The sequence below is a fragment of the Lemur catta genome, chromosome 13 (assembly GCF_020740605.2).
Source record: "Lemur catta isolate mLemCat1 chromosome 13, mLemCat1.pri, whole genome shotgun sequence".
NCBI lineage: Eukaryota > Metazoa > Chordata > Mammalia > Primates > Lemuridae > Lemur > Lemur catta.
This window is the reverse complement of record NC_059140.1, coordinates 20,723,937-20,739,013: the sequence shown is the minus strand read 5'-3', so window position 1 is coordinate 20,739,013 and position 15,077 is coordinate 20,723,937. Positions and strand designations below refer to the sequence as shown.

Here is a 15,077-nt window from a genome sequence, read left to right as displayed (position 1 = left end):
TGCCCATGTATTTTACCTTTATTTTCCTGTGTTTAAATGTCTTTCTTAATTTTATATCTCAGTATCTATCACAATATTTAACCCACAGTTATAGCCAAAATGTGTCTGTTGAATTAATAACTGAGGGAATGATCAAAGTAATGCAGGCATTCAAGACTGTGAGCCCTGCTGAACCTGTTCTTGAGCAAGAATATGTGTGTGTTCTCTACGTGGTATAATTTGAAGGGGGTTAACATCCTCTAGCCAAACACCTCAAACATGAGCATATAGGGTAGAAACGATGTAAGTGTGTGTGTGTGTGTGTGTGTGTGTGTGTGTGTGCATCTTGCATATTCAGTTATGGGTTCTGGAGATGATTTCAATCTTGAACCGTGACAGTGCAGGTCCATGGATCCACCCTGTGGTGTCTGAAACTTCCAGATTTTCACTGTTTCACAAATGCACAACCCTATTACTGGTGGTAATGGAGAAGAGAAGATTCAACTGGTCCTGAGTGAAGAATGAGTTTCTTCAATTAGTTATCCAAGGACTCTCTGCTGTTAATCCATGCGGTTAGGGGGCAGCAGTGTCTGGCCTCTGCATCTCCACCTCGAGCGTCTAGTCGCTAGTCACTGCTGGTTTGAAGCCTGCGTCCTGTAGAAATGAGACCTTGAAGCGAGAAGTTGAAATAAAGTAAGAGAAAGGGAAGTCAAAGTCTAAAGCTGGAGATATTTTTCATGGTTAATATTATGCAAAAAGAAGAATCAAGAAGAAAAATACCTGGCAAAAAGAGGGAGGGGGTGAAAGTGAGGGGTGTGTGTGTGCATGTGTGAGGTTGGGGAGAGTGGCTGGAGAGGCAAGGGAAGGAGTGGAGGGTAGAGAAGAGGAATAGGAGGGAAAGAAGGAAGAGAAGGAGAAAAAGAGGACAAAATATTATATATAGGCTGAGAAACAAATGCTGTCAGATTCATAATTCCACATTGGTAACTTTATACCAGTTTTAGAAAATGAACCTCTACCAGAGATTAACACTTTCACAAAAGGCTTTGAGATATCTCTTATTTTCATTAAGAAAGATTCCCCCAAGAAGTCCTAACTATTAAAAAAGACAAACAATAGCTATATGAATGGTGAGGAGTGAGACGACCGTTTTCTTTCTTCCCTTGTTCTGTGACCTCAAGATATGACCTGTGTATGCATTGAGCACTGTGTGATTTTGAGCAAGTCACATATTATCTCACTCAGAGAGTCATTTTCCACATCTGTAAATGGTGGAACTCATTGGACTTGGTCATCCTTCACAACTTTTCTACTTCTAACAGTCCCCAATTTTGTGGAATAATTAACTGGTTATTTCTACCATAACTGTACTCCAGCAGTTAATAAGGAAGAACACCAATGGAATTACTAAATAATGTTTTTATCTTTCAATCTGTAACAATCTACATTTCATAAACATCTCAAGCTACTTTTTATTTCATCTTGTAATTTAGTTGTACTGAGTTATCCTATAAGTAGAATGAAAGTTCTACTTTCTCTTGCTAATATTAAGATAATGTTATTTTGTTTACATAGACTTTGCAACATCTTGTAAGTAAAATCCAAAACACATGAATGAAAGTTTCTTCCAGGCATATCAAAGTAAATTTTAGTAATTTAAAGATTACAGAAATTTCAAGTATTTTAATGAACATGGTTTCTTGCCCCCCAAAAGTATAATTATTTAAAGTTTGTGGTTAATTTCCATAAAATTTACTAAAAGATGTAAATAATTTACTGTTGACAATGATCAATGTGTATTACTTTCATTATAAATGATCTATTTTTGTCTGTGGTCTGTTTTCCTTCTGGGTGTTTATTATTAGCTATTTATATTGGAGCTCATACCTGTAGTGGTGTTTACTTAGTGTCTGTCTTATTTTTACAAATAGTTTGTCCTCATTTATTGTTTATATTTTAGTCTTATGTTATTTGTTGAATATTGAATATTTTATGGTCAAATTTATATTTTTTTTATGTTTCTGTTTTGGTGTCATGTTTAGAATAGTCTTTCGCACCCAAGGGTTATGAAAACTCAAACCTATATTTCTGTCTAGTATTTTATGACTCAAACTCTTGCATTCAAATGTTGAATCTACTGGAAATTTATTCAGTTGTGGAGAGTTATATAAAAAGACTGATTATTTCTGCAACATGGTTCACCAATTATATCAAACTTATTTTTTGAATAATCTGTTCTGCCCAGAAAAGCATATAACATACTAATTTATAGCATTATGAATCATTATAAAGTAATCACACTCCAGGTCCAGAAATAGAATAATGCCGGAATCCCAATAGCTCCCTTCCCACAGCTCCAAAGGCAGAATACTCCCTCCCATGAAGATAGCCATTTTCACTTTCATGGTAATCACCTCTATGCCTTTCTTTAAAGTTCTCCCCCTAAGTATTGTAATAATATATATCTCTAAGCACTATGGTGTTTAGACTTGCCTGTTTTGGAATTATACTATCAAAGAGTATGTATTATTTTGTGACTGACTTCTTGCACTCTCCATCATTTTCTTAAGATTCAGGTATGACATTGCGTGTATTTGTGACTCTTTCATCTTAATTGCTGTAGTATTTCATTTAAGAATATAACTGATAAGTATTTTATAATTTATAAATATTTGGTACATTTCTTCTTTGAGGCTGTTAGGAATAATGTTGCTATAATTGTTCTGGAACATCTCCTGGTGCACACATGTATGCTGTTCTCTAGGGAACACAACCAAGAATTGGATTGCTGGTTCTTAGATTATGAATATCAACTCTAATAGATAATGCCAAATAATCCTCTAAAATACTCTACCTATTTATACTTCCACCTGCTGTATAAGTCACGTCTTGTAGTTCCAAACCATTGCCAATGCTTATTATGGTCATTTTTTAAATGTTTGCTAATCTGGTTGATCGATATAGAATCTCATTTTGATTTTAGCTTGTATTTTCCATATGAATAAGAGAAGAGGCATCTTTTTGTATGTTTATTGGCCATATCAGTTTCCCATTTGCTGAAGTGCCCGTTCAGATCTCTCACCCGTATCTTTAATGGATTGTATGTTTTGCTGTCATTGTTAGAGTCCTTACATATTTTGGATAAGAGACAGTTATCAGATATGTGTGTTGCTAATATCATCTTTTTTTTATTTCAGCATATTATGGGAGTACAAAAGTTTAGGTTACGTATATTGCCCTTGTCCCCCCGCCCCCAGTCAGAGCTTCAAGCGTGTCTATCCCCTAGATGGTGTGCATCACACTCATTATGTATGTATACACCCATCCCCTCCCCGCCCCCATCTGCCTGACACAAGATTAATGTTATTCCTAAATGTGCTCTTAGGTGATGATCAATGAAACCAAATTTGATGGTGAGTACATGTCAGACTTTAATATCATCTCTTATTCTGTGGCTCACCTTTTCACTTTCTTATTATTTCTTTAATGAACTTAAGCTCCTAATTATGATTCAAATGGTTAATATTTTCTTCTATTGTTTATGTACCCAAGCACCATTTATATGAAAGGTCATCTGCCCTTTATTGCTCTGTATTGCTACCTTGTCCAAATCAAATGTTCACATATGCTAGGGTTTGTTTCAGGATTCTCTATTTGTTCCACTTTGTCTCTCTTTCCACCAAAACCCAACTTTAAAATCACTGCTTCTACAGAAGAATGGCCAACAAACATATGAAAAAATGCTCAACATCTCTATTCATCAGGGAAATGGAAATCAAAACCACAATGAGATATCACTTACCTTCAGTGAGAATGGCCTTTATCAAAAAGTCCCAAAACAATAAATGTTGGCGTGGATGCGGAGAGACAGGAACACTCATACACTGCTGGTTGGACTGCAAACTAGTGCAACCTCTGTGGAAAGAAATATGGAGATACCTTAAACAGATACAAGTAGACCTACCATTTGATCCAGCAATCCCATTATTGGGCATCTACCCAAGAGAACAAAAGACATCCTTTAAAAAAGACATCTGCATTCAAATGTTTATAGTAGCACAATTCACAATTGCAAAGATGTGGAAACAACCCAAATGCCCATCAATACATGAGTGGATTAATAAAATGTGGTATATGTATACCATGGAGTACTACTCAGCTATAAGAAACAATGGTGATATAGCACCTCTTGTATTTTCCTGGATAGAGCTGGAACCCATTCTACTAAGTGAAGTATCCCAAGAGCAGAAAAATAAGCACCACATGTACTCACCATCAAATTGGTTTCACTGATCATCACCTAAGAGCACTTTTAGGAATAACATTAATCGGGTGTTGGGCAGATGTGGGGGGGGGACGGGATGGGTGTATACATACATAATGAGTGCGATGCACACTGTCTGGGGGATGGACACACTTGAAGCTCTGACTCAGGGAGGGGGGCAAAGGCAATATACATAACCTAAACATTTGTACCCCCATAATATGCTGAAATAAAATAAATAAAATAAATAAATAAATAAAAATAAAATTACTGCTTGTTTTTAATAAGCCTTAATATCTTTTAGAAAAGGTGTTTCTACCTTCTACTTGTTCATAAGTATTTTGGTTATCAGCACTTCTCATTTCTATATAAATATTAGAATAGCTTTTAATTTTTACAAAAATCATGGTGAGCTATTGATTGTGATTGCATGGAAGCTATAAATCAATCTGGAGATATTTGGTATTTTAGCAATACTGAGTAATAAATATACAGTATCTCTACTTATTTAAACCTGCTTAATTTTTTTTTGTTTAGCGTTGGTATATTTTGTATGCATATTTGGTATATGGCAACTAATATACTTACTTTTTTAATAATCCAGATTATCTGTTAGTAGTGGTTTTCATTTTCTATGTACACACTTTTCTGTGAAGTAATACTGTTTGTTTCTTCCTTTCTCTTCTTTATGTCATTTTATTTTCTTACCACCGTATTCCACTGACAGGGAGATCTAGTGTGTTGTTGAATAGAACTAATGAGAAAGTAATCTTTCTCTTATTCCTAACCTCTAAGAAAAGATTTTAAAATTTTCACAGCACCAAGCAATCACTGTCATTAATTATTATGCTCATACATTTTCTTTAATATTTTTTCTGTCTCTTCCTCTTTCTTTTCTTCCTTTTTCACCAGTAACACACTTTATTATAGTTAGAGGACATTTTATTTGGTTGAGTTATATAAAATTGGTGATGACCATTTTGACTTACAAAAAGAGACATTTTATATGGTTCACCTTTATCTGATGACATATCTCCACTGGCCCTCCTTATACACTCACACACAAGCTCATGCACACTCTCTCTCTCTCTCTCTCTGTTTTCATAGTATTCTTTAATGTTATCATACTGGTTATTTCCAATAAACTTGAGAATCATTTTATCAATTTGTGAGATTTCAGTTGGCACCACGTTATTTAATACAGTAATTAAGAAAAAATCATGTAATTTCTTTTTATTCAATAAAAAGTATGTCCTTTATAAAATTATAAGTCTTATCTTAAAGCCTTCACTGTGACTTTATAGTGCAAGGTAGTATAAGTTCATTGTGTTATATTTCTGATATTCTTGTATATGAGGCAATGTCCCATTTTATTAGATTTGGTTACTGTTGGTACATACAAAGTTATTCATTTTTGTATGTTAATTTTGTCACCAGACACCTTGCCAAAATGTCATTACTTTAAATACATTTGCTATTTTTTTTTTGTCTTGGGCATAAAAACACACCAGCTGCTAATAATAACATTAGCTCTTTGTTTTCTCACCTAATTTTTATTAAATTGTACTTAAAATATAACTGATTATTATAAGCATCTTTCTCTCATCTCTGACTTAGACCACTCCCTGTTAAACATGATGTTGGATATTGTTTGAATGGATTATTGTATATACCTATCACAATTATTATTTAAATAATTTTATAGAGCATTGTGTTCTCAGAGGATAGAACGAGGCCAATGGTATATTTGAGAGTCTTTGTCATGTATGGTAGATTTTGAATCCATGGGACTCGATGTGATTTGGGGAAATACAGAGGCAAGAAGGTTGAGGGCTGAGCCTTTGGTCAGTCTAAGGTTTAGATATTTGTATAAGGAAGAAACGGTAAGTACAGTAATCTAACAATAGCTAATAGAAGAAAGTATTTCAAAAAAAAAATGGAAAGTCAACTCTTGAAAGCTTCTGTGAGGCTATTATAAGATGGTTCAGAGAACTGGCCACTGGATTTGGGTCACTGGAGACCTTGCTAAACCAGTACTTGTTAAGTAGCTGTGTTTCAAGATGGTTGGGGTGGGTTGAGATGAGAGTGGAGTTAAGACAACAACAGATGACTCTTTTTGAGAAATTTGCTTTGAATTAAACTTTGCAGCTATACTCTTGCAATACAAGGTGCTCTCCTTTTCTTTTTCTCGTCTAAGTTTTGCACGGTTTCTGTGTTACTCTCCCCAACCACAACTACCATGGCTTTCTTCTATTAGAATGAGGTAGTTCTAGCTAAGCCTTCTTTTCCTCCTCCTCCTCCTTCTCCTTTTAACTGCTTTGAAGTTTAATCTCTCCCATATGTCACCCATATGTATAGAAAAAGATGATAATATATTTATCGTGGATTATGTTGAGATAATTTTTGAAGGCAGTCTATTGTTAGTGCTAGAGCATGCTATGATCTATAGGTGAGATCTGGAATGGATTTAGAAAAATATGCAAGTGATTATTATTTGATAAACACAGAAGAGAATTCTATTGTCAGAATTATTTCTACATACAAAATAATCAATGCATGTAGTATTGTTCAAAAATATGCATGGCGTTCTGAAATTTTAAGCTTCCTTTTTTTAATGAAGGATTTTAAGATTTTGAGATAGTTATATATAAGATTGGGCCAAAGTTTAAAATGAGAGACTGTCTTTGGAAATTTTAGCTGTCATACATTTTATAAAACCATTATTTAAAGTATGTTAACCTTTTAGTTTTAAACTAGTAGTACTTTTTTTTATTATGAAGTCAGTAATGTTGCTCAGAACAATTAAGTGGTTAACATTGGCAATATAATCATTCTCCAACATGTTTATTTGTAGTTAATACTTAGTGAAATGAGATGAGCTCTATAGAGTAGCAGGAATTACAGAATTAATGTATCTTTTCTTTAGCAGTACTCTTCCATATCTATGCAAGTACTTCACACAAAACATATTCTTAATGAATATTTGTTGAATTTGATACAAGAAATATTTTATAGTAAGTGAATCTGGGTTTTTAAATTTTAATCTAGTTCTTATAGAAAAATATACTCTAAGGCAAACATATGCATTTGTGTTTATCTTAATCTTTTAATGATTGTGGGGAAGTATAAAGTTAAAGAGGTTTAAGTTAAATGAGATATATTTTATTTGTTAAAATAATTAGCTGTACATAGAGTTGTAAACTGTGCTTTCGGTCAATGTCTTGACTTAGAGTTTTTCTGTATTTTACAAAGTTACATGTCAAATTTGAAATGTTTAAGTAAAACCTATTTTGTTCAGACCTTCTAGATATCTGCCTTAGTTCATTATCCTTCTTTGCTAGTGTATAATGAGCCTTAAAATATAATGCATAGGGATTGTAGTCATTTATAAAGTAATATCATTGGACCGATTTGTGTATGTGTCTAAAGATTATCTACTTTATTAAAATTCAATAGGAGTAGGCAGAGTTAGGATAGAGTAAATTCCAGATAAGTTTTGGTTGGATGATATTGATGATTTTGACTGACTTAATTTCTTCTCCCACCATTATTTCTATCTTCTTTTCTTTCTGTTCCTGAATTGTCTTCTTATAAATGACTTCCTTTATTTTTATTTCTTTGGGTATCTCTTTTTTAGATTTTTCTGTAAATATGTTGTATAAAATAGCACTTAGTGCTAGAAATGCAGACTTCTGTTATCCTTCTTTCTTATTTATGAAATTATTAATTTGGTAGTCATTTGAGAAAATATGATATAACTTCAAATCATGAAAACAATAATAATAATATTGTTTAGTAAATAAAAGAAAAAGATTGGACTCAATTTCATTTGGAAAAAAAGTCAATAAATCTATATGTCTGTGTCTTTCTATTACATCAGTGGAGAATTTAGTTGGCTGCTAACAAGATACAAATCTCACTATTTGTCTGGACCAGAGAGATCTGACTATTTTTGATAGGGATCAGTGATTTACCTATCTATTATAAAATTTGCATTCCATGCTTTACTGGTGATGTGGACAAAGAGCTATGGGATCAGAGAGAAGGAGCAATTTTCCCAGGTAACCAAACAGGGGTGGCAAGGAAACTCTGAGAGGGAAAATTAGAGCTGAGCTAGCTATTGCACACTGGGTAAGATTTTACAGAGAAAGTGGTAGAATGCACAACAGAGAGCAGAAATAGGGCATATAAGCAAAGTCTCTGAACATGAATGCACAGTGATCGCTAGAGATACACTGGGAAAGTGAGCCGGACCAAGCGTGGGGAACTCTGCTGAGGAATTTGATTTTGACTTTGAAGATCAGATGAGGCCATCAGAAGGATTTATGCAAGGCAATTACACAACCATATGTATGGTTTAAGAAAGTAGATTTTTTGAAATTTCAAATTGAAAGGAGGAGAAAAGTATAAGAGGAAAGAATCAAATATGCTATCAGGTTTTTTTAGATTCAGTGACAGATTGGATGATGGTGACATTCTTCCACATAAAGGACCCAGGAAGAGGAGTAGGTTTGTGACTAGAGATGATGAATTTTCTTTGGGACATATTTAATTGATCTAACTGTGGGAAACACAAACGGAGGTCTTCAGGCAATTGAAAATGAATCTGTGTTCTGAGAGAGATATGCCATTTCAAATTCACATTCTACCATTAAAGCTCTTAATAGTGTGTGAATATTACTAAACTATTTACACATGATTATTGTTTAGATACATCCATTTGATAAACATTGATTCAAAACATCATGAGGACAGATATAAAGTACAGCTACTTCTGTATTTGTGAAGGTACGTGAGAAGGGGGGTGAAAGTGTCATGGATTTGGTGAAATTTACTTTGGACTTTGAAGAAAGTTTGGAAATTTATCTTGCAGGTATAAGATAGTGACTGAAACAAAGTTGGTAGTGACTTGTGGTAATGACCATAAGTACATAAAACCTGGAAATTAAAAGCATTCTGTCTTTGTAACTGGGAGTGCTTACTTCTTCAGAATAATGCAATTTATTATTGTAGTTTCCCAGGTCTGTCCATGAGGGAATAGTTAACCGTACTGGACCATACTGCCGATGGTCCTGTAGTTTGTCTTTTTGTTCCCACATTCTGCATTATTGGAATTATCTGCACATCCACCTATGAAGCGGATGAGTGTTTATGCACATCATAAGGTGGCTGGAGCTCAGAAAATCAACGTTCTAACACTAGCGCTGCTAATATATAGTTATCTGGCCTTGGGAAAATCATTTAGCCCCAGTATGCTTGAGTTTCCTCATCTACTAAATAAATTGAAGGAAGTCATAGATCCTCCTGACATTTCACCAAAAAAAAAAAAAAAAAAAAGGAAAAAAAAAAAAAGATGTGTGTTGGTATATTTGTCCAGGGAGAGATCTGAGTTCTACTAGTTAGGGTTCTTGTTTGCAAACAACAGAGACCAACTTCATCAACTGGGATTTTAAAAAAGATTCTGTCAGAAAGGTTTAGGCTCCGAATGCAGCTTTGAACAATCAGCTCCTGCAGCAACCTGGAGAAGCAAGGCACTGCCAGGATTCAGTTCCCGCTGCCATCACTTCTGAATGCCAGCTGCTGTGGGCTCAGCCCCGCTGCCCCTGGACACTCACTGCTGTGCTGTGGCACTTGCCGCTCTGCCACAGGCCCTGTGCCTTTGCTTTCACCCTCAGAAGCAAAGCCTTGACCAAGAGCATCTGGTGTCTCCCTGTTCTGGCCACCAGCGCATAAGACGAGGGAACTTCAGTGGTGGTGGCTGGGGGAGTATGGTCCTGCCTCCTGCAGAATTTGGGAATACTCCAAGTAGAAAGAGAGATTTATTGACGGGCAGCCAGAACAACACCATGTATTGCCATATCTGCCACCAGCCTCTCAAAGGGGCTGTGACCTCACCACTTCTGCCAGAAAAGATTATGAATCACTGCATTAGATTATCTTTAATTACAGCTCAGAAATTATACGATCCGAAATACTAATTTTTCTTTCCTCCATCATCTACCAACTCAGAATTTCCTTAACAAGATACAAACAAGTTCAGCAACAGAGTGACTAACAACATTGCAGGGTCAGCCCTGAAGCGTCTTGTGATCATTTCAGTGGGTGTGTAATTATGATGATTGGGCTAATGACAGAGAGTAACAGATGTCTCGGGGCACTGTCACCCAACCGAATTTTGGACAAAACAGTACCAATCCCTCATACAAAGGAATTTACTTTCTCATATAGGCTCCTGATGCTGCATATTAAGATGCAGTATGGTTTAATGGTTAGGTGTGCAAACTTTAAGGTTAATGGGGATGGACAGAAATTTTGAATCTATTCCTTACTAGCTGGTTCACGTGGAAAATTATTTGGCCTCAATATGTCTCCATTTAGTAAAATGGTAGTAATAATGCTATTCAATGTGTGGTATTTAAAAACAAAACGACATAATGCAACGAATTATAGCGTTTGACACAGCTACAGTTCAAAAATAATAGTGAAAATCCTCCTACTATTACTCGTTAAGGAACTCCCAACTATGAACCAAATTCATTCCAAAAATATTTATACTTTTAAATTTTAAGTCAAGAAGGATAAAGATGTTTAGATCATGTGCTTTGACATATGTTTCATGTTAAAATGAGTTCTATGAGCTGTAAACTTAACTACATATAATCAGTAAAATATCACATTGAAATGTTCCTTATGAATTTTTTTTCCTCATGGGGCAGATAGATCCTCTAAAGTAAAAATATTTTAAAAAACACAATATCCTAAATTATATAAAATATATATAATTTATTCAGTTATTTTAAATGGCATCATCAATCTAAGTTGAATAAGAAATCCAGAGAGTTTCATAACTGATTTATGCTTCAAAGGTTTCACTGATCATCACCTAAGAGCACATTTAGGGTTAACATTAATTGGGTGTCAGGCAGATGTGGGGGGGAGGGGATGGGTGTATACATACATAGTGAGTGCGATGCATACCATCTAGGGGATGGACACGCTTGAAGCTCTGATTCGGGGGGCAGGGGGCAAGGGCAATATATGTAACCTAAACTTTTGTACCTCCATAATATGCTGAAATAAAAAACAAAGAAAAGCAAATAAAACACTACCTATTAAAAAAAAGAAACTGTGAAATAGTAAATTTGTAAAAAAAAAAAAAAAAAAAAAAGGTGAATGAAACAAAAAGAGAGCAGCAGATATGAGCGACTCCTGAGCCAATAATTGTCACTTCAACTCCCGACCTCCTTGTCATTTGTTCTTCACCTTTAACTTACCTGAAGGAGATTAAAAAAGTTATTCGCCTATTGTCAGACATAGCCTAGAACTGGTCTGGGAGATTTGGGTTTAAGATTATGCTTGTTTCCTTGGAAGCCTCAGTGATTCTGTGGCTCTCCCAGTGAGTGTGCTGTCTCTATGCTCTCCAGGTAAATGTGAATGCGGCAAATGCACTTGCTACCCTCCAGGAGATCGCAGGGTGTATGGCAAGACGTGCGAGTGTGACGACCGCCGCTGTGAAGACCTCGACGGTGTGGTCTGTGGAGGTAATAACATTTCTCAAAGGCTCACGCTACCTGCATGCAACTTGCTTCACCTGCCTTTCTTATTCAACTTACTTGTATTTTTTAAAATTGCTCTTTAAAAGAAGATAAACAAATAACAATATAGCATCGGACCTAAAAGCAATATACAAGTAGGTTTATAATGACTTTTATTTCCTTGAACTCTTGATTTGGGGGGAGGTAGGTGAAAGTACCCAGTACACTATCAATAAAAGATCGTTGAGTCTAAACTAAGTACTGTGATGTTATGATAGTGAAAGGTTTTGCTGCAAGTCAACACTTTAACATGATTTTTATGACTTTACTAATAAGCACTGACAAGGAAAAGTATCATCCACACACTTGAAAAAAAGGTAGTAAGATTACACTCTAAGTTGAACTACAAAATCACCAGAGATGTACACTCTGTTTCCATAATGGCTCTCGGACCCAAACAGGAGCATACTGAAAGTGACAGAGTGTCCAGAGAAAGAATAAGGCAGATAGAGGGTAGACAGCAAAGGTAACCCCAAAAATGAGAGTCCCAGAAGTAGATGCTGACCTGAGCGCCATCCAGGGGAGGGAATGTGGGTCAACATCATACTTGTTATTAATATTTCAGACTTGAAACTTCATGTTGTAGAGATTGATGCCTGCAGATTACAGCTCCATTAGGTTTTCGGTACAATTGAAGTGAACTGGACACAGAATCGCATTCAAAGAATATCATTCTATTGCTTTGAGATAATTATTATAACACATTGGGCACTATTATTGGAAAAAACTAGAATTCCTGTCTTACTTACGGAAGGCTGGGGCACCATCCATCCAACATCTGTATCTATCATCTGTCCACCTATTCTCTCTCTAGCCAATTACAAAATACTTGCAATTTAACCAAGAATATCTTCTTCTTTCCTTTCTCTGTGAGGCAAGGGAAAGCGTCCTTTTAAATATCTGTTGTGCTGAGTGTTTTACCTTATGCCTTCATCATGGCAGCCGCTCTAAGAGATCATTGCTTTCGTTTTATACAAGGGAAATTAACTGAGGTTGGAGAAGTTAACGTCCCATGACTAAAAAGTGTCAGATCCAGGATTGGAGCTCTGATGTTCAGTTCACAGATCTGTCCCTATGCCACAGTTTTCCCAAGCATGACACCAAACTGTTTTCGCATTATGTTAATATTATATTTAGGTTAAACCCTCTCCTCACTGGTATTAGTTACCAGAAATATCTCAGTAGACTTTAGTCTTTCTTATTTGTTAAGCACATGGCATCTATTAACTCACTTAATTTTCACAACAATATCTGTAAAGCCTGCCTGGCACCTAGAAAGTACAACATACATGTCCCTGTTCTTATCATCCCTGTCAGTTTCTCTCTGACATGCTGTGTTTATTCACATGGGCCCCCTTGCCCAACTTCTTTGGTGACTTGGTTGAAATGGTCAATATTATAGAAACCTGTTACATTTCTATACCCATTAAATTATATATCTTTCCTCCATGAATCTCTCTTTATCTCCAACTCTGGGGAAGAAATCAAAGATGCAAACAAATCTATTAGATGAAATCAAATGTTACCTGGGTAAGTGAGATGACATCTCACAAAGTGATAATGTTTGATTAATTCTCAGCTCTGCATATCCACACTCTTTATGATGTCTGTCTACACAGAGCTGCTTGTGTCTCAGTGGGAAAGGACTTCTGTGAACCAAACTTGTAGAAGACCAATGTATAAACCAGAACACCAGTTACTTGATTTACAATGAAAAATATAATTGCCCCCAAAGATTAGAACTCCCTGTAGGAAGAGTCTATAGGAAATCGGATCCAAAAGTGAAGATTTGGTTGCAAGTAACTTATTTATAAAGTGAAGGAAATACTGGTGGGAGAGTTGGAAATCATGGCAGGAAAGGCAAGGGAGCTGATAAAAATTGTGTAATCAATCTAGTTCTTGTTTATGGTCAACTGCAGCTTCATCCCAGTATGGGGGATAAAACTCAGGGAGCCTGTGTAAAACACACAATTCTTACATACCCATCACTTGCTAGTTAAGGACTATTTCTAGGAGGCATCAATTCTCCTGTGAGTCATGTTCATTCATCCTAGACTATATGTGGAACCTCTGAAAACATCTTTATTAATAAAAATTTGTGTGTCCTATTAATGCATGGGTTTCTCATCAAATAAGTCACTATTGTAAAAACATGCTTTGTCCAGTTATAGTCCCTAAGATTTGTTCATTTTTAGTGTATGTGATTTTAAGGTTCCATAAAGAAAATATATTCACATGCTGGCTCATGTGTGTTTTATTGTTTTAGGCTAATATAAGCTTAATCAGAGACTTCCCTCCTGTATCTCATATACCCAGGGTGAGAATAAGAAATAGACTGTTCACTGCTTTTCTTCTTGCCTCTCTGCTCCCGGAATAGCTGCCCATGAGTCCAATTTAAGAAACAAGAAGGGATAATGAAGAGCCACCTCTTAATTACACAATCAGTTCACAATTCTTCAGGGAGTTCTTTAGTTCATAGCTGCAATTTGAAGGAAATAATGCAGCCTAGGAGTATGAATTCAGTGACTCCCAGGCACTGCTGGATTGTTATGTTGAGAAAGAGCTCAGTGAGTGCACTTGGGCCAAGCCTTTCTTAGATGGACAATATAGTCAGCTGGCAATTGTGTCCAAATTACATCTTAAAATCAAAAACTTCTTTCCCGAATTTATAACTCTATCAGTTAGCACTGTGTTGGGATAAAAGGTGAAGAACACAGATAAGTCTGCAGGTTGTCACTCCAGGGATTCCTGAGAGCCATCAGTGTCCCCAAACCCTGTCTATCTTCCCTTTTGCTTTGTCCTCCCAGCATAACTTTAAACGTCATGCTCATAAACAATCTCCAGTTGTGTCTCTCTTCCAGGAAAAAAGAAATGGGAAAGAAAATGACAATTGAAAAGGACATATGCTGGCTAAGTTCGTCCCATTTCCTTTGGAAAACAATAGTTTCCTGGAAATATTATCCAGGAGATTTTCTCTTATTTCTCATGGATTAGAGCTATGACATATGAATGCCTCTAGGTCAAAGGAGCCTGGATAGCAAAACACCTTCCATATGGGCAAATTGTCACCTCCCTGAAAAATGAAATGATGGTTTTCTTAATATTAAGAAGGTGTAAGGATATCGAGTTGGCAAGGTGTGGTATCTGGTTGAATAGTATCCGTTCATAGGTCAGTTTCCTAACTGAGAATCATCATCACAGTGTTTTAAAGAAATGTGCATAAGAGCCAATAAACTTTA

At 35.7% G+C, this 15,077-nt stretch overlaps 1 protein-coding gene across 1 annotated transcript in view; it reads left to right on the top strand.

The window, feature by feature from the left end:
• The window catches only part of ITGBL1 (integrin subunit beta like 1), a 234,506-nt gene that overhangs the window by 204,833 nt on the left and 14,596 nt on the right, over positions 1-15,077 (top strand). The window contains exon 8 of the mRNA XM_045567036.1: positions 11,668-11,784. Coding sequence (XP_045422992.1) covers positions 11,668-11,784 — 117 coding nt within the window. The remainder of the gene's footprint in view (positions 1-11,667; positions 11,785-15,077) is intronic.